A 21,305-nucleotide genomic window follows, 5' to 3' on the forward strand; every position below is an offset into this window, starting at 1 on the left:
TATGCATTTGCATAATAACTCACTGCCTCCTGGTCTTAAATGTAAACACTGTACAGCTAGACAGATAAAAGTGCCTGAACATTAAAAAACAACATGAACATTAACTAACATGTGTAACGTTAAACCATGATACTGAAACGTCAGTAGTAAGTTACTGTAAAGTGCTTTATGTTAACCTGGACAGTGGTCTCATCAGTGCATATTCTTCTTGAGGAACACTAACGCCTGTTTCACACACACTCCGTCTGCAGTGTGTATGCAGTCCGTGTGCGTTACGTATGCGATGCAGAAGCAGCACGGACTCGTTTTGCTTTCACACAGGACACGTTTGCAGTCCGTTCCTGATCCGCGGCTGTTTACCACAAACACACCATTTATCCGTTATTTTGATTTCAAATACAAACGTGCTTTTTCAGCATTGTGATACTCTTTTATCACAGTACACTAATACAATTCTAGATATATTCACGTTTAAACTCAACGTATAATAAACAACGTATTATTCAATGCACTTGCACAGCAACCGCGTGCAGTGTGAACGCTCTAATCCGTTAACATGGGTGCGGAAAAAAATACTCAACGCATAAGCACTGCAGACGGAGTATGTGTGAAACAGGCGTAACTGATCAGCATGCTCAACTAGCGGGTGCGTCTTTGATTTGTTTTTCGTTATCTTCCGCCATTCTTCTCACTTCTCTTTTTTTCTGCGCTTCTTCTCTGATGTTGTAAGATAACTTGTGTTCTTCACTGGCCGCTGCTTCCGCCACTTTACGCCTATTTACTCGAACAGCGCCCCCCGCAAACAGAATGGTAGATATTGGGTAGTGACAGTGACACTGACGACGGGTAAATTAATCATTTGTGTTGTAATAAAATATCGATATTGGCCGTTAGTGTATCGATTATTTATTGCGACAGAGAGCACAACAATATATTGCAATATCGATTTTTTTTCCCACCCCTAGTCTTTACCTCCCTTTGAACCCATCAAAGAGATTTCTCCCAGAGCGTTGACACTAAGACTGTCTTCCTCTTGGCTTTACCTCACTATAGAGAGTGGGTGACTTACAGGCCCCTTCTGTGGCCCCTTCTTTCTTGAAGCCTTTATTTACCCCAGTCTGGGGTATGTACCTAAGTTCCCTCCTCTACACCATGGCCTGTCGTGCCCGAAGCCTCTGTCCTCCTCCTTTCTGGACTAAGAGAAGGTTAATTGTGTGTGTCCAGTGCGAGCACAGAGCTACCCTGTCAAGAAAATCTGACCAATTGCTTGTATGCTACGGTCCTTATAAGAAAGCGCTTACCGCCTTTAAGCGGACCCTGAGTCTATAAGGCTCACTCCACTAGGAGTATGGCTGCCTCTAAGGCCTTTCTGTCAGGCATTTCCCTGTCTGACATCTGTGACGCTGCGGACTGGTCCACGCCTTTGTAAGTTCTATGGCCTCGACATTCGGGCCAATCTAGGGCATGGGCATATCGTTCCCCAAAGCGTTTCCGGACGCAGCTTGAGTTCCCGGTGGGGAACTCTCCTAGGTTATGTATGTAACCCTGGTTCCCTAAGGGAACGAGAACTGCGCCTCGACGCCATACTTCCGGTGCCCCTGCGTCGCGCTAGCTTCTCTGGAGCAGAAGCTGCCGGCTGCATGCGCCCCACGTGCTTTATAGCTTCCGGGTCCCTACGTCATCTGCCCGTGAGGTCGCGTTTGTTCTATTGGATTTCATACGTGTTTCAGAGCATGGTCTCGCTGAGGGCATTCCCCAAAGCGTTTCCAGACCCAGCTCTCGTTCCCTAGGGGAACTAGGGTTACATACGTAACCTAGGAGAGTTTTTTTCTCCATATAATGAAAGGCAGTAGTAATTAAAACTGGTTACAAACATATTTCAAAATATGTGACCCTGAACCACAAAAAAAGTCATAAGGGTACATTTTTTGAAATTGAGATTTATACATCATCTGAAAGCTAATAAATGAGCTTTCCATTGATGTATGATTTTTTAGGATAGGACAATTACAATAGTATACAACTATTTGAAAAAACTGGAATCTGAGGGTGCAAAATAAATAAATAAATCGAATCAAATAAAATTATTGGGAAAATCGTCTTTAAAGTTGTTCAAATGAAGTTCATAGCAATGCATATTACTAATCAAAAATTAAGTTTTGATATATTTACAGTAGGAAATGTACAAAATATATTCATGGAACATGATTTTTACTTAATATGCTAAAGATTTTTATCATAAAAGAAAAATCAACAATTTTGACCCATGCAATGTATTTTTGGCTATTGCTACAAATATACCCCTGCTACTTAAGACTTTTGTGGTTTTGTGGTCCAGAGTCACATATAAGTCAAACAGGTTTGAAACTACATGAGTGTGAGTAAATAATGTAAATAACGAGTGAATAATAAGGCCCAAAAATCATCTAATGTTAAGTCTGCGTGTCAATATAAATATAAATAATATAAATAATAAATCAATAAATAATATAATAAAATAATATAATAAATAATTAAATAATATAATTAAATCAATAAATATAATATAATAAAATAAAATAATTAAATCATAAACCTTTTATTTATTTGGCATTCTAATGGAAACAGCTTTGAAAATTTCCAAATTCTGTCTTAAGATGTGAATTACACAATGTTTTTTTATTGTAATAAGTTAAAATGGCTTGTAGTTTTAAGCTGATTTAACTTAAAAACTTAAGGCATCTGCTGAACTTAGGTTTTTAAGTTGAATCTGGTGAAAACTTTTTACAGTGTAATTAATAAAAATAAAAATTAAATCATAAACCTTTTATTTATTTGGCATTGTAACGCAAACAGCTTTGAAAATGCCCAAATTCTGTCTTAAATTCTGTAATAAAAATGTCATTATTATTTTAAGAAATAGTAGAAACAACTTTTTAAGTGACAACAGCACATATAACATTGTAAAAACAGTAGAATTGATTGATTTAAGCGTGGTATCGGGTAGCAGGTGATTCCAATCAAACTCCCTCCCATCAGTCATCCTTTAATCCCATCCTGTACCTCCTTTCTGATCCCTTTCTCTACTCCTCCCACCGTCTCTTCCCAAAAGATGGACAGAACAAGGGTGAGGAAGAGGCTGCAGCACAGGTTTAAGGCAAATAAAGAGAAGGGAAATGATGAGAAAAGTCAAGCTCAGCTGTTTGCATGCCACAAGCATCTGAGGACCTTCTCAGAGCGGCTTTGCTTGAGCAGTCACAGTCTCCAGTGAGAGGTGGAAAATGTGGTTTGCATTCCTTGACTTTTGTTGTCCGGGAGTGTTTTGGGCAGTGAAAAAGGAACTGGCTCAAATTGGGGGAACAAAAGCCAAACCTCGGATGACAGGACCGTCACTGCCGTCCTCAACACTTTGAACAATCTTGTCAATGGGGACACTGAAGAGGTCTGCATTCTAAACATTGTCACATATGTGTACAAACCTCTTGAAAGAACTTTGCTGACCTGCCTATCCGCCTTTATGGGGGTTCAAATGGCAAAACGCTTTCTTTGTGTTGGAGAGTTCATTAAATTCATTGGTTTGACCCACCATTTTTTTAAAGACCAAATGTCCACTGAATTGGAAACTAACTTCCATGGATAAAGACAAACCCCTTTTGAAGCATATGTCAGAGCTTTTAACACAAAACGGGGGGAAAAAAGATGACTTCTCAATCCTTGCTGTACCAGAACTAATGGATTCACATCAAATGGCAATTCACATTCACAATGAGATATTAAAAATCTTAGAAAATCTTAGTAATGATAGTTGGTTCATTTCATATTGGTTTTATACCAACACTGTTATGGTTTTCTCACACAAGCAACTGAGGACATTTTCAGTTTAGTTAGAAACTTTGGAACATTGACAAATAATTTAATTACAACATTTAAGTAATTAAGTTAACTGAGGTTTATCTGAAAGCTGACTGATGATTTGTTAGAATAGGACAATATTTGGTCGAGATGCAACTATTTGAAAATCTTTTATCTGAGGGTGCAACAAATTAAAATATTGATAAAATCGCCTTTAAAGTTGTGCAAATTAAGACTTTAGCAATGCATATTACTAATCAAAAAATAAGTTTTGATATTTACGGTAGGAAATTTACAAAATATCTACATGCAACATGATCTAATGATTTTTGGCATAAAATCGATAATTTTGACCCATACAATGTATTTTTGGCTTTTGCTACAAATACACCTGTGCTACTTAAGACTGGTTTTTGTGTAATATTTATTTATTTTCGTATAAATCAACAACTATATATATATATAATTTGAACAAGTTTAAAGATGATTTTCTCAATATTTAGATTTTTTTGCACCCTCAGATTCAAGATTTTAAAATAGTTGTATCTCAGCCAAATATGGTCATATCCTAACAAACCATACATCAATGGAAAGCTTATTTATTTAAATAAAATCAACCCTTATGGATGGTTTTGTGGTCCAGGGCCACAAATTGAGTGTAAAAAAAATTATGAGTAATGTTTAGTAGTCCCACATAGCTGAGTGAATAATGCAATGACTCCTTTATAAAGTCAATGGATGCATGTAAATATGCATACTTCCCTATACATGGGCAAAAAAACTTTTGTGGAAAGAGTATATGCCCGAATTCACTGTTTTCATCAAAAAGTATGCAAAAAATACCGGGATGACTTACTACTACTAGATTCTGAAGGAGACATTCAGTAGACACTTTTCTATCCCATTAAAAGCCACAGGAGAGGATTTGTCAGTAGCAATGAATGTTGCGACTGAAGAAGTTGTAGTATGTCCTAATGCATTTATACTTACACACATTCATAAAACATACTTTTTACATGTAATAAAGAAAATAATATATTCATAAAAGATACCTGGAGAGAATGAGATTTCAACAACAGCCAGTCACTTGACTTGTTGCTAAATTATCAGAATTGTTTGAATGAATCATTCAATGACTCACTTACTATCACCACCTACTGGCAGTTGTGAATTCATAATTTAAAAAATCACTTATTTTTCTTAATTTGATATATTTTAATATTTTTAATTTTATATCTAAAACATTAACAGTATTATATATGTATTTTTAACTGCTGTGTAAATGCATTCATGTCCTCTAAGCTAACCAGCCTGTGTGTAAATACATCTAAATGGCACTTCAGATGCAGCTGGTGTGTCACCTCTGGATTAGTAATGGATTTTGTTGGTGGTGATTTCATTTGATCGATAACAGCCCTTTAATGTTTTGTTGAACTGGATTTATTGATTAAGGCGAGACACTGCAGGTGAATAGGGTAATAGTTGTCACCTTACTTACCCTTGTTTGTTTACATTGATAATTGCAAACATTTTTTTGTATTACATGTTTTCTAAAATGTTAGATTCAAATATGCAAATGAGGCATTATTTAATGAAATATGCACTAATTTGCATGACAGTACAAAAATCAAAAATCAAAGTTTCAAAATTCTTGTTTTTTTTTTTGTTTTTTTTTTGACATATTAGAGTCTAATGATTTTACAGAGGGGATTTTGAGTATCTCATTGTATCACTCCATCATTGCAAAAAAAGCTTTTCTTATTTGGATTTTTTGTCTTGTTTCCAGCTAAAATATCTAAACCTTCTTAAATCAAGTAGGATTTTCTAGACAAGTAAAAATTATGTTCTCTTTTTCAGAAAAAACAAGTGAAAATTAAGTTTGTTTTTGCTTTAAACAAGCTAAATAATCTGGGAATGGGGTACAGTTTTTTCTGAAAGCAAGAAAATAATTTTTACTTGTCTATAAAAACCCTTCTTCCGTTTAAAGTTTTAGATATTTGGGCTGGAAACAAGACAAAAAATCTAAGTAAGAAAAGCATTGATTTGCAGTGATAATTGAGAAAAAACAGGCAGAAAATGAAACATTTTTTAAATTTATTTGTGGGAATAAAATGTTGTATAAAATCAAGCAAATTATATCTGAACAAATCCCTCTGTAAAAACCTTCAGAATATAGTCAGAAATAAAAATGTAAAGTGTGGTGTGTGTAAGTGCTGCTGAAGTGGAGATTTATGGCTCAGTGTAGGAGAAAAAACTCTTGGCCTTTAAAAATCTGTATTGTAATTGAAATCTATTGACACAAATAGATAAAGTGCTATAAAAGAAAGACTTAACAGTGTATTTTGGGTGTTTTCTTCCCACTAGTCTGAAAAAAAAAAACACTTTATGAAAAACAAAAAAGGACAAAGTCTCAAAACTGACAGGTGCATGAAAAACAGCGTATTTGTAAGAATTTTACATTAAAATGTCACTTGTGTGGCCTATCTTGAAAATAAATGTCATTTATTGCATTTTTGGTGTGGCTCAAAATACACGACAGTACGCCTCATGCAATGATAATGGAATGGCTGAATAATAAACAGTACTTCATCTGCATTAGCTTGCAATTTTGTGTTACATAAAAGATAAAAGGATGAAGATTATTTACATATGCATGTGTTTTCTTACCATCTGGTGTTTAGCTGTGATGCCTGGTGGTGACTCATGAGGAAAGAACACACATTTAACAATCTATCAGCGCTCTCTCAGTCAGCTATAATGAGCTGCAATGAGGGCTGGTGGCTGAGCAGCGTATGAAAGATGCTTTTCAGAGCTTTTCAGCATCCCGGCCTTATAAAAGCAGGGGAACCTGCAGCAGTCTGTGTCATAGCCCTAGGGGTAGATCTAGGAGGGGCGCCCGCAGGCGGCCACAGCGGCCCGTCCGGCTACGGCAAATCCCAGTGGGACTCTAAATCCTGTTTCACTGTTAGCTCACGACAGATCCCTCCATACAGACAAGTGGGGGCAACAGGACCAGCATGCACTTCAACCTGTCTCTAACCAATACAGTCTCCAACCATGAATAATTCACACCATACGGAAGCCATTGACCCCCAAACCCAATGAACTTAATGCTCACTTAATTTTATTTTATTACTCACAATTGAGAGGAGAGAAAACAAATGGTGTGAAAAAGGAGCCCGGTGAATCTGGCAGCTGCAGGCCTGCAGAACAAAACAACATCCCAAAATAGCCCCAGGCATGACTTGAGTAGCTAAATGGGGTTTTATTATTGATATTTCCAACTTTTGTCAAGGATGAGGTATAAATTCATAAGCACGGAGATTATCGCTGATCCGTTTATTTTGGGGTTTCATACTGTTGTCAGTTTGACGGTCTGACCACGGACCATTTAACATTACAGCTTTAACTGCAATGAAAAAAAAAATGCTAGTTCAGTTTACGATAAATAAAAAGTAAAAAATGTTGTAAATTTAGATCAACTTAAATGGAGTTTTCTTGTCAAATCAACACATCTGCAAATCATTTTACAGTGTATGCTCTTGTTTTAATAAAAACATGCATTGTGCTTTATTTGTATTTACTTATTTATTTGTTGGCACATAGCAAATTAGATTATACAATTTGTGAGGATATATTTTATTGTTTAGTAAAGATGATTATAGATAAATCTTAATATTTATTTATTAATAGGATAATAGGATTAACCCCTTGAGATGTACCATCTCGTTTTCGAGGGGGTCCCAGAATACAATGTATCACAATCCCAACAAAAAAACAAAAAACATAAATTAATCCATACACAACACTAAACACAAACAATAATAACCATATATATATATATATATATATATATATATATATATATAAAATTACAGTTATACAATAACCCAAATTATACTTAAAAACATGATTTTGTTTTCATCATAAAGTTATATTTGCTCATTTAGCTGGCAATTCAAAAACGAATCCAGCCAATTCCATGTAATAATTTTAGACAATAATGTCAATAATGTTTTAGGCAAAATGTTTAATTAAATTGAATTAAGTAGCACATATTTGTAGCAATAGCCAAAAATACACCGAATGGGTCAATATGATCAATTTTCTTTTAAAGTAAAGATCATGTTCCATGAAGATTTTTCGTGTTTCCTACCGTAAATATATCAAAACTTAACGTGCATTGCTAAGAACTTCATTTGGACAACTTTAAAGGCGATTTTCTCAAGATTTTAAAACGCAAGATTTTTTTGCACCCTCAAGATTCCAGATTTGTTCAAACAGTTAGTATCTTAACCAACCATACATCAATGGAAATCTTATTCCATCTAAGCTTTCAGATGATGTATAAATCTGAGTTTAACAGAAATTAACCCTTATGACTGGTTTTGTGGTCCAGGGTGACAAATACGCGGATTATCCAAACGTAGCCCTCGGTGCGCGCTATAGATGCAACATTTTGACACGCAACAGTTTGCTTGCGCTGAAAGCGAACACCTCTGGAGGGCAGTCGCCATCTCCTGCGCGGAGGTCAAAGTTATTTGTCGGTCTCCAGTCGAGAGAACAAATGAGGATGAGCTTCCCTGAGCAGAAGCGCTCTCTCGCTGATAAAGAGATCGCAGGTGCTTCGCCATGGGAGCCACAGTGGCTCATTGTCGAGTTTCATCATAAAAACTTGAAACTATTTAATAGAAACGTAATGTATTCAGTATCAGTATCAGTTTGAATAATTCTGGAATGCAAAGTCATGCGCAACATGCCCGCATTAAAATCACAACTGTTTTTTCTAAAGCATTCTTTCGAATGAGATCTAGTCTCATGTGTATTTGCATTCTCCCTAAGGAATTCAGCAGGAATATCTCTCAGAGCGATGAAACGATCTTCTTGTGGGGGTTTTCTATAACTACTAAATCCCCAAGGACTCCAAGGAGCCTCTAATGGCCGTAATTGATGTTATCAAAATAAAGCAAAATGTCTTGATATTAAGTCCGCTTTACATTATAATAACATCATCAAGTCATTTGGTAATTATTGACTTGGAATACAGCAGGGTCTGGTGGGGCACGGGTGCTGGGTTTAGAGGCTCATTCTCCAATTAGTTAATGGTGAGCGGCTGGCACGCGGTGTCGAGGAAAATGAAAGGCTTAATCCCTCTATCTCACCATCCCTCTTTCACTCGCTATCGGATAACAGGCTCTTGTCCGTGTGACTCTGTACCTGCCGCTTGTTTAAGGGTTTAATTGCTCCTAATTTGTCCGGCAAAGACCTACTATTACGGTGCTGCAAAGTTGCAACCAAATTATACCCCTTATGCGAGTCGAGTGGTGATTCCAGTGGAGTGAGGTTCGGTGGGAGGGAGGACAGACGAGGGTCCCTTGTCATTTTCCAGAAAATAAAACAAATGGCCAGGCCTATACAGTCCATTACCAGTCTCGAGGCTTGGTTCTGAACACAAGAGCTTTCTATTAAGCGCGCGGCTCGGTTCCGGCCGAATACAGTAAGAGAGGGCAAGAATAATTGTTGCATTTGTCAAGAACCATCAGTGCTACCCGGACTGATATTAACAGTGTTAGACGTATGTACAGGTCAGACAGGGCCGGAGTGGGACTCCTTTTCAGCCCTGGAGTTTCAAGCCTTAAACCGGCCCACTTTAGTTCACGACTGACTATATTAAAATGACGTCATTTCCAATTCAGTGCAAATACAGTAGCCTAATTGTTGCTTCACAGTGAAGATTTATTTGAACAGTTAACACAATGTAATGTTTAACAGTATCAGTATCTATTTTCTGTTAGAATTAGTGCTCATAAATATCCAAACCTTGAAATGAAAAAATATCAAATAAATACAAATATATATTAAGCTATATGTATAAAATAAAGATTAAAATAAAATGTATTAAACTTTCTAATGACACTATCATGTCTTTTTCAAGTAAACAGCTGCTTTATAAGTTCAAATATTTTTCATAAATGAGAACATTAAAGGGTAAATCTCCAACACTATTCTTTTAAACATCACAATGTCCTTCTCTGCAATATCTGAATATATATTCTGTGCAAAATTGTTCACAGATATCCAGTCCTTAAACACAAATAAAGAATAGAACAAGTATTGCACTGTCCTACCTGCCCATTCTAGTGTGTTGGGCTCATGACTGGTGCTTGGTAACGTTACGGGGCCTGGCTCTTCACTGTTAGCAGCAAACTGGACTAGAGGCTGCTGCTGCTGAAGAGCCACCGTACAAGAAAAAGTTTGATACATAAACATGAACGATGATTTGCAGACATCGTTGTTTTGCACTGCTCCTAACTAGCTTGACGTTAACCAGGGGTGGACTGGGACAAAATTTCAGGCCGGGAAATCTCACACTTATCCAGGCCATCCCACACCAAATTTGAAATTTGAAACCCTGGACAACAATATTTTTCATCATCACATAAAGAAAAGTTGAAATCAACTGGGTAAAATAATTAAATCTCTTGAACTTCCAATTTGCCTTTTAATCTCTTTTAATCTCTCTGTCTCTCATGTGTGTTTACTTTTTAAACTAATTTTCTTGTATCTGTCACTTTTGTCATAAACACATCTCCACCTTTACAACCACCTATACAGTACAGATCTAAGGTTGGTCTTTTTTAAAGAAGACAATCAGCAGATTATTGCAGAAATACTGAGACCTTTTTAAAGACATGTTTTTGTCAAGATTGTAAAAAGTTGTGATTTTGTAAAATGACACTTGACATTGCTGCTAAGGGGGAGGAGACAGCCACCAGGATGGTTCTTGAGCTTCTAAGCTTTCAAAATTATATATAATTTATGATTAGTACTAAAACATTTGATAGAGAAAAGGGCAACAGAAAAAAGAGGGCCACTACATTAGGACCATGTGTTATTTATTGTCGTAATGTTAAAATTAAAACAACAAAAATTAGCTACATCTTGAATATATCTTTATTAAAAAATCTTAAAACTAAAAATGTTTTGCATTATCATGGGTCATGTTTGGCCCAAAGGAAAATTAACCATGATATTATTGAGCCTATGGTAAACATTGTAACCATGTTTTTTGTTTGTTTTGTTTTTTAGGATTGATTCCCATTAGTATAATCACAATTTTATACCATGGTGAAACTATAGTGTAGCAAAACCATTGTATATTGTATAATTATTGTATAACTAGTAAACATGTTTTGTAAAACCACAGTTAATTTTTAATAAGGGTAGCTCCCTAAACCTGTTTTAAAACGATATTTTTTATAGATTAACATTTGTTAGCAGTTCAATACTTAAGTAAACGAAGACAAAACTACAATAGTCTGTTTACAGATGTAACTGACCTGCACTTTAGGTCCTAAACAGGACAGATTTGTCTCTCTGCTCCACCTGGGCACTTCTACTTCAGTCTCGCGTCGTTTTGGCGGACGCGCGGATGCGCGGAGCGCGCACGAGATGAAACGCGTGCCAGTCAAGACTAACCGATTTATGATTTATTAGAGTTTTATTATTGAATGGCTAATTCTGAAATAACCACTTTAGTACATTAGGCCGGCAACAAAAACAATAACAACAACAATATTAAATAATAATAATAAAAATTGGAGGGTAGCGGGCCAAAAATTCTCCCGATGGACAGTCCGCCCCTGGCGACTGCTGTGAGTGCAGGCAGCTAGGGACACCGGCCCTCGCGGCCAAAAAAACGGACCGGCCCACCGGGAACTCTCCCGGTCCTCCCGATTAGCCAATCCGGGCCTGAGGTCAGACATATACTCGCTGCGTACGGTTGCACGATCTGGTGTTTTGGTGCCTGCCTCCATCATCCATCTATCCATCCATGCATCCATCCGTGGCGCGCATTTAGCGATTGTCAAAGCTTTTACTGCGAGTCTGATTTGTAAATCTGTCATTCAGATTTTTTTTTTTCCTTTTTATGTAGCTAGGCTATTCTAGTTTTTTTTTTTTAAAGCAAACCATGGCATAGCCATAAAGGATGCCAGTTGAATGTCTGAGAAATAATTAAAATAACGCCACTCTCACACTCTCAGAAAAAAGGTACAAAACTGTTTAGGGTGCAAGTAGCTGTCACTGGGGTGCTACCCCGAAGGGTACAATTTTGTACCTCTAACTGAACATTTAAAAAATGTTTTGGGTACATAATTGTACCATTATATAGGAACCCCTAGGAACAAAATTGTACCTTTTTTTCTGACAGTGCAGATTATGTTTACGCTTAGCCTAAACAGCAGTTAAACCTAACATGAGAATGATATACGAATGTTGCTTCACTGAAATTCAATTTATTTTACTGACGTTGCTCTTTCTGTTTTAAGGCGTTATGCGTTAATTTCTTTCGAAGTTTAAAATATATTCCAAATGGAACTTTGAATGCACGTTTGGCTGTTTACTCACACATTAGTCTCCCGTTTTCCTTTGAACATCTTGTTTAGCAAAGCTAAAGTGAAAGAAAATGTTTTCCTATTACTTAATTCAATCAGGGCGCGGCGGGCAGGGGCTTTCAGTCGCCGCGCATTCGGGCCCTCACTGACAGAGTCGGCTTTGTGCCACTTTGTCCGCCGCTGTCACACACTTTAATTCGAGCCTTTCTCTCTCGCATTGAAAACTCTCCACAATGACATTCAATAAGGGCTGGGAGAGTGAAAACCTGGTTATTTTTATATATTCCTTCCCGGACTCTGCGGGGGCCCGCGCGCAGGAATTAATCACTGTTTTTTAACCTCATCGCTTTGAGGTTGTGACGCGACGCGTCTTTTTCTTTTTTTTTCTTTTTTTCTTAGAGAGAGAGAGAGAGAGAGAGTGGAAATGATACATTTGCCTCAGAATGGACACACACCCTTAGAACTTATATTTAAAATAAATCTTATTGTGAAGATATGGGAAAAAAAACTAATTGTAAAAAGATAAATATGTGCGCATCCAAAACGGATATTCTGCATTGTACTTTAATTGTAATGATTTGTTCAGCATTGTAATTTAGTACCTGCATAGAGGTAAAACAATAGAAGCTGACATAGACTTAAAGGAAAATGTACTACATAAAAAAATAACACAAGTAGTCTAACATTTTTGGATCGAGAAGACATAAGTCCATTTTTATCCCTTTCACTTCCAGCAGTGTTCTCTCCTCACTAAATAAATGATGCACTCCTATTTCTAAAACTCTCTCTCTCTCTCTCTCTCTCTCTCTCTCTCTCTATCAGAAACAAGTCGTTAATTGTTGCAATAGTTAATGATGGGCTGAGTTGCAGGTGGACCGCGCCGATGCGCCTCGTGACGCACGTCGTATGCAGCGAATGTCTAATGAGTTCACGCAGAACAAACGACCAGGCTCTTTGAATGAAATTAATTAAAAGAGCAATAGTGTCCATGTGATCCCGTGAGAAAGAAAATAAAGTTTAAAACGACACTAAAGAGTAATAGTATAAAAGGAGGCGAAATTTTAAAAGGGAGAAGGGGCAGTACCGCCTCTTGCAGTGTGGGTGGGGCTGACAAGAATAGACTACATTATGCAGTTCATTTAGTTAACAAGTGAAATAATAGGGAAGCGTGCAGAGTGAATGCCGAGAGAAAAGGCACAAAACCCTATTGAGAGCTCTCAGCCGCTAGTAGCGTAACCGTCACATGGCCGAACTGGCTCTCCAACTATTTAAGCAGGAACACTTTCTCTTCAGCACCATTCTGCCATCCAGCCTTGGGCACGAGACTGACAGCGAGAAACTTTTGAGAACTCTCAGACTCTAGGTGAACAAGCGCAGGGCCGCCAAGATGCCGAGATCGTTTCTTGTGGATTCCTTGATTTTGAGGGAGAACAGCGAGAAGGGAACCGAGAACAGCCCTCCGTTGTTTCCTTACGCCGTGCATCCGTCTCATCCTCTCCATGGCCTCTCCGCCGGTTCCTGCCACTCTCGGAAAGCGGGGCTGCTGTGCTTTTGCCCGCTGTGCGTCACATCTCAGCTGCACCCGTCTCCTCCAGCGCTGCCGCTCATCAAGGCTTCCTTTCCTGCCTTCGGCTCCCAGTACTGTCACACAGCGCTATCCAGACAGCACTCCACTTCTAGCGGGGTAACCCTCAACAGCGGCTCGGGGTTGTACCAAGCCACATACCCAGTTCCAGATCCGCGACAGTTCCACTGCATATCCATAGGTAAGCAAACTGCCACTGACAAAAGTCCACTTTTGCACCTTTTCATTTCTGTCACCTTCTCAACAAACCTAACTTGTTTCTCTTCTCAATAGAAAATAACAGCAGCCAACTTCAGAGCAGCAAGCGCATGCGCACTGCTTTCACCAGTACGCAACTCCTGGAGTTGGAACGGGAGTTCACCTCCAATATGTACCTGTCGAGACTCCGGCGCATAGAGATCGCGACTTACCTAAACCTGTCCGAGAAGCAAGTCAAGATCTGGTTCCAGAACCGCCGCGTCAAGCACAAAAAAGAGGGCAAAACCGGCTCCCATAGAACGGGCTCCCATAATTGCAAGTGCTCGTCTTCTCTGTCCTCCGCCCGGTGCTCCGAGGAGGAAGATGACCTTCCCATGTCACCCCCGACATCTGAAAAAGAGGACGCGGATCTGTCCGTTAGCCCTTGAACTTTCTCTCTAGCGCATTGCTCATGAACACCACCTCAACAGACTCTGTGCGCCACACCTGTGGAACCTTGAATGCAGCCAAAAAGCGACGGTATCTGTGCGCGCCGTCACCTGTAAATAGCGAGAAAGAAAACTTTATATATGTTCGGGGTCTGCGTATCCCTTTAATGTTGTATATTTGTATACATGTTCTATGTTTGTAGTTTTTTTTCTTAAAACAACTTAAGCCCATATAGTTCCGCATCCAAATATACAGTTCCTGTCACCAAAAGTTTTTTTTTTTAATCTGTGCTATCAGACGGTCCAAAATTAATTTGTACTTTAACTTTTTTTTTTAAAGATATTCAGTTTGTATGGAGGGTGAGTACAGGGTAGCTTTAAGCACATTTTGGGGACGGAATGGACATATGGGATGTATCCGATGTAAATGTCACTTCAGTGACGGGAATTTGTTACTGTACTTTTATTGTAATGAGAATATTTATTTATTTAAAAAACCTCAATACTGAAAATAAAGAATATTTCTTAGTGACAAAATGATGTCTCATGTCAGTTGGTTTCATACCTGTCTGAACGTTGGAAATCCAGAAATGGTTTCTTTATTTCTCTTTTTCCTAATATAGAGAACTGAGCCTTTTAAGGCTTAATTTAAGGTTTAATGTTCTGTATATTCTGTATCGAAACAGCTTTTTGCAATATTCTGCTTAAGATTCTTCACTTTATATATATTGAGTTCGGAGTCAGAAAGCGCGTAGAGGATGAACATTCTTGGACTGCAAAGGATGCACAAATTCTTCGTGCAATTTTAAAATTAAATAGTTTTCCATCTAAAAACGAACAAACACATATAATCAAAAATAAATAACTAAAATATAAATATAGAGCAACATATGCTTAATCATGACTGCAAGGATATGAGACACGATAGGATTGCATTAACATTGCTTAACAATTATAATTAGGGGGAAGGCATTCATAAAACGTGCCCAATAGGTTGATTATTCTGCATTTTCACATTAATGTGTTTTATATATAACACGTATCAAAAAGCCTTCGCCGTGGGAAGTAAACCTCAAGGCGTAATTTAAAGCTCACCAAGAGGACCAGCGCGTGTTGTGCGCGCGCCAACTCGTTTTAACAAACATTTATAAGGTCTTTAACGGGATGAAACAGAAGTGTTGACTAGAATGTCTGTTTAAGTAAAGATGACGACTGATAAAAGATATAAGATTTATACACAAGTCGTGGTGTGCGAGTTTGGGTGCGCTGAGAGTATATACGCTTATCTAAATCACAGCATCTCCGTGCATTTACAACTGAAGTGCATCAGGATAGATTTCCGTCAAGAAGTCCAAAGGAGACGCGTATTCATCGGGTTCCCTGTGGCATTCCCTGGGGACGCAGCTGAAAGCGCCTGGTGTCCCTCAGGCGCGGGGCCTCTCCGTTAAACACTGAGCCATTTAGCGCACGGTTCTTAACAGTCTCGTGAGAGCGGGTTAATAAAACCCAAAGTAGTGTATTAATACACAGACAATAATGCGCAAATGAATAAAATATGCGAGTCAACGAGAGCGATTAATGGACGCTTATATTTAAATTTATTTAAAGGGGTCTAGGCGGACACTTGGTGATGACGGTGATTATAGTGTTTGCTTGCTGCGTTTGTGATGGGTGCTGTAACAAGGAACGGTTCTTTTATTATGTGCATTCATGTGTATTATTTGATAATTTACTAAGTAATGAAATAGTGCATATAAAATAATTTTTTGCACAAGGTCTCCAAAAAATGTTATTGGAGTTAGAAACTGATACCTTTAATGATTTAAGAAATGCATGCGTGTGCTCTGTGGATAAAAGCACACACGTTATTTCATTTACGTGAAAAGGACATTTCAGTCTTTCCATTTTTTAAATTTATTTTTCATCTTTTTTTATGCGCACCAGAACCGTAGCACAGATTGATTTTTTTTTATCAACGCAGACGCACATTCTCGGACGCGGGTCTCGTTGCGCCCTCCGCTCCGTTATCACAGCGCTTTAAATCTTCGATTAAATGGTTGAAATGGGTTTTAAATGTTGTTTCCTTTGCTGGGAATTTATCGTGAGCCATCGGTGTCAACAAAGGAGCCGGTAAGATGAGCGCATTTACTAAATTATTCCAGTCATTGTGTCGTCGGGATAGCGCGGTGCTCTTGGAAACGCTCGTTTAATTGTTCACTTAAACATTTTAACAAAACTCTAATATTTGCATTTGTGAAGCTCTAGGATTAGGGCATTTTGTTAATTACACCATACAGTCTGATTTTGCACCGTGCGTCCTCTGCAAAGCGCCCTTTATCCGTTCAATAGCCCGGGGGTACGCGCCCTGGGGGAGTTTTAAGCCCGGTGCTCCAAATTCTCAATTTATTTATTCTTAATTTTGCGCCGATCAATTCATTGAAGCAAAAAGGGCTACAGTGTCTTTTTAGGGGAAGAAAGGCGAATTGTTGACGTGACCCTGACAGGAGCTGCCGAGAGGGGCTTGCCTGACGCTCGAGGGCCGCTTGAGTCAACAGACCCCCATCTAGCAGACTCGCCCTTGTCTTTCTTCCAACTAATTTTTCATTTACGGCTTTTCTTAGGCTTGTCTCTTATCTATCAGATTAAAAGAGCAGCTTGTAACAAATCAGTCTGCCTGATTTACAAGAGCATTAAAAGCGGACAAAAGAGGCAGGCCGTCAGTACCTGAGTCTGGTAGACGGTGAGGCGCTGCAGCTGATTCGATGAGTTGAAAATGCGCACGAAACAAAATACTTGAATCCTGAAAAAGAGCCTTTGTATGTTTCTTTAGAAATCAAGCAATTCTGCATGACAAAGGACAATTAATAAGCCGTCTTTTCACGACCAGCAGCTGGTTTCCCTGTCAAGGAAAGTTGGAAAAAATTCGGACTGAATGCGCGCAAAAGCCCTTTGCGCGCAGACAGCTACCCAAGGTGACCCATTTGGCACAGTTAAAATAAGCAGGCTGAGGCAAAAGCGAGGGAACTGTCAAAAACATTTAAGCTGGAATATCTTGAAATTGCAAATCCCTTTATGTGGAGGGACGCTGCCGATCTGGGTTAGACGTACAATGGAGGTGGTTAAGTTGGAGAGGCTTTGGAAACGGACACGTGGCCTCTCAATGAGAGCTTCTTGGGAATCGCGTGGCTCGCAGCGCGTCTACAAACTTTAAGCGAGGTTTAAACTTATGCTATTTTCACAGATTTTCTAAAATCACACTTTAAAGATGATACGGTAGTTTTTAATAAAAAACAAAATAAAATATATTAACTTTAATAAATATAAATATACTGATTAATCCGCATGTTTTTTTTTTTTTTTTTTTTTTTTGTAAAAAAAATATATTTTTTGTACAAGTTCAGACTCCAAATCACATAAAATTTAAGAATTAGAGCAAAACTCTACATTTTAAATTTAACATCACGTATAATCACCTTAGTTATCTAAGTGGAAAACGCTTCAAGTATATTAATAATGGACTTTTTCTTACTCTGGAAATGCTTTCTGAATAAGATTTGAATTTTGAAAGTTTTACTGTTTTGAAGGTTGTTTATCTATTCAAAAACATGTTTTTGGCAAGCAACAGCCTTGGTAAAAGTGGAAAATCACCAATACTTATGTTTTAAAATCTACTTTATGTAATATGTAATCATATGTCCATATCTTTGAAATTAGGTTTAAAAAAAACACAGCGGGCGTAAATTATAATTATGTGTCAATGTATCCAGTCACAGTTAGTTAATTTAAAATGGCATCTAGCATCTGACCTTGTAATAGCAGCTTAGTTTACCAGCCATATCTTGCTTTTACCCAAGTTTGCGCATACAGAAACAGAAAAATAACCTCAGACGTTCTTAACGCAATATGCTTCTCACAAAGAGAGAAACCAGTGTGACAGACGTAACACAGGCCGAAACATTTTAAACGAATTCAGCGAGCGTTTTACTCAGTATCACACAGTTTGATGTTGTTCATGCAGAATTTAATCACTCCATACCACAGAGACAATGACAGGCAGGGAGACTGCTATACGAATCTGCACCTGCAATGTCAAGAGGTCGAGAAATAATGAACAGGGCTGACTTAGAACTGCGCTTTCAAGTGTTAACTCTTGTAAACTGATATAAAGAGACAAGACATACAATAATGCTAAAAAAGAAACACACACACACACACACACACACACACACACACACACACACACACACACATAGTATCCGCCTGTATGTTTTCAGCGGCGCTTTCCAAACTTTCACAGCCTTCTAAATTCTCTTTTTGATTGAATTTTGCACAGTTAAACAGTTCCAGCCACCTCCTACCCCCGGTGCCATTGATGTCTTTCTGACCTGATAAAATGCGCTTGGCTGCCGTCAAATGGGCCAGCTTTGCCTGTTCACATTTAAATATGGGAATTAGTCATGAGCCCTGTCACAAGCAGCAGAAATTGCTAAATTGTTGGCCTCTTTTCAGCGACGAGAGCGCCGGGGTCTGCATTCATTAGATTGAATTTAGCGTCGAGGTGAGAGACCTCTGTGGCTGTCTTTTACCGGGATGTCATAACAAGGAATCGTTCTGGAAATGAGGGGGCGTGCGCAAAAGAGCAGAGGAGGGGGTCGGCATCACCGCTTTCAAGCCGCATCGGTTCGGCTCCGAGCGGATTCTGTCATTTAGTGGAGCAAATTAACTCACAAACACTTCTGAGGGAGGGCGCAGTGTATTAGCGAGGCATGCAAACATAATTAATGTAGCTCATGTCACTTTCGAGAGCTTTTCAGAGCCGACCGACAGTCAGATATCATCGGCTAAATCGCACCAACCACATTTTTAATGACTAAATGTATATTCAGTATTGCACAGCGCCACAGTCACGCTTAGACACTTCACGATTATACGCCCCCTCCATACAGGCCTCAAGTTAATGCAGCGACTTTTCAAAATAGGCTATTCTTCAGCAGTGTTGGGGAGAGTTACTTTTAAAAGTAATGCATTACAATATTGAGATACTCCCTAAAAAGCTACTAACTAATTACGTTACTTAGTTGCTTTTTATGCAAAGTAATGCGTTACTTTTGCGTTACTTTTTAAAATCTGGGCAGGGCTTGCATGTTTGTTTTTAATCTAAAAAGTTATATTTTTGCAGGAGTTTTGGAAGGTGGTGGCTATATTTATTTTTCAGAGGGTGTCTATAAATCTACCAATGAAACCCGAAATTTTTATTTTGGGAATTATTCCTGAGAATACTGTGGACCATGGGAGCACTCGTGAACTTGTTGATGTTAGTATACTTCAAGCAAAGCGTCTAATAGCCTTGTACTGGAAGAAAGTGGAAAAGCCATCAATAACATGTCCTTCTGTTTAGCTATAAAGATAACTTATATCTTGAAAGGTAAAATTTCTTCTTTTGAGAAAATTTGGACACCCTTTATATCCTTTATATCAAATTCGGATTTTGGAAGACAGGAGAAGACAAGATAACTTGACACTTGACCTATCTTATCCCCCTTTTCATATTTTTATTTAAAGAAAACATTGTTAAATAATGATTTGTTGTATGCCTTCTATGCATGTTTTGTATTTTCAACTTCCCCTTCCTACTGCATTAATTTCTGGAATAACCTGTGTTGCTATTTAAAATAACCTGTGCCTTGTTTTTGTGCTTTTCTGTGTGTGGATTTTTTGTTTTTTTTTCTTTCCCCCATATATATATATTTTTTTTTCCATATGAAAAGATGTAACTATAATATTGTTGTATTACATTGTTATATTTTGATACATCTCAATAAACAGATTGTAAAAAAAAAGTGCTATTTTTGTCAAATGTAAAAGCCTTTTCACAGCAAAAGCCTCAGGCTTAGAGAAAAGTAAACTGATGTCTGTACAGTAGACCGCAGAAGATATAAATACAATTTTTTTTGAGATTATCTTGAGTCATTTTTGCTTATTAGTAGCCTGTGGATGAATTGGATCATCAACGGTCGGCAGCAAAGACATCAGTTTATAAAATGTGATTAAATACATAAAGGATATTTGTATTATTTAACCTATTTAATTATTGGAGGTTTGTATTGAATTTCAGTGTTTTTATTCATTTTGAAGAACACTGTATCTGTTGTTTAGTGAGTGAGATGAATTAATGCATGTTCACATTTATTCTAGAACTAAAAGAACATCTTACTCAGAATTTCTCTCAACATGGAGACAGGAGAGCTTTTAATCAATAAATGAGGGGAAAAGTAACTGCGTTATTTATTTGAAAAAGTAATGCGTTACTTTAGTAGTTACTTTTATTGTGCTACTTGTAATGCGTTACCCCCAGTGTAACCTTAAAGACCTTTCTGTCATTTAGTTTCATTTCATTTGGACGATAGGAAGTTACAAAAGTTGCATTGTTGTATAACTGTAGCAACGTTGGCGGAAAATATGATTATCCTCACTTGCACAAAAACAAAGTCTCTCTTTCTCTCCTGCTGACTCATTGTCTGTCTACCATTCATAAAAACCACTGGCTCATATATAGGAATTTTAAACCAACAATGTAAGTATTTCTGTATAGACAGATTACAGTGTAGTCAGATATTTAGAGAGGATGACTACACATTTTAACTTCTAACATCAGTGGCTTAACGATAAGGCAGGTTTTGAGCCTCACTAACGCACCCATGTACTTACAGCCTACTAATCTCTTTATTTCTAACAGGGACATGCAGGTGAAATCGTTACCTGCAATCAATAGGATGCTGTCATTCTCTCTGGCCATGCAGTGCCTTATTCTTGTCCTAATACATCAGTCTTGAGGCGCAGTGCCAGCTCATGCTCGAGGAAAGCACG

At 38.0% G+C, this 21,305-nt stretch overlaps 1 protein-coding gene across 1 annotated transcript; it reads left to right on the forward strand.

Annotated features, from left to right (window-relative positions):
- The first annotated feature begins 13,543 nt into the window (after positions 1-13,543).
- Positions 13,544-14,815, forward strand: gsx1 (GS homeobox 1). The gene is made up of 2 exons (XM_073841399.1): positions 13,544-13,993; positions 14,086-14,815. Exons 1-2 carry the CDS (start codon positions 13,615-13,617, stop codon positions 14,436-14,438), a joined length of 732 nt encoding a protein of 243 aa, XP_073697500.1. The 5' UTR covers positions 13,544-13,614; the 3' UTR covers positions 14,439-14,815.
- The last annotated feature ends 6,490 nt before the right edge of the window (positions 14,816-21,305 follow it).

This window comes from Garra rufa, chromosome 5, assembly GCF_049309525.1.
Source record: "Garra rufa chromosome 5, GarRuf1.0, whole genome shotgun sequence".
NCBI lineage: Eukaryota > Metazoa > Chordata > Actinopteri > Cypriniformes > Cyprinidae > Garra > Garra rufa.

What these genes read in the sequence shown, in the direction of transcription:
- gsx1 (XM_073841399.1), top strand. Translation starts at nt 13,615, where the DNA reads ATGCCGAGATCGTTTCTTGTGGATTCCTTGATTTTGAGGGAGAACAGC. An exon ending in GTTCCACTGCATATCCATAG is followed by an intron (nt 13,994 to 14,085) that starts GTAAGCAAACTG and finishes TCTTCTCAATAG; the next exon opens with AAAATAACAGCAGCCAACTT.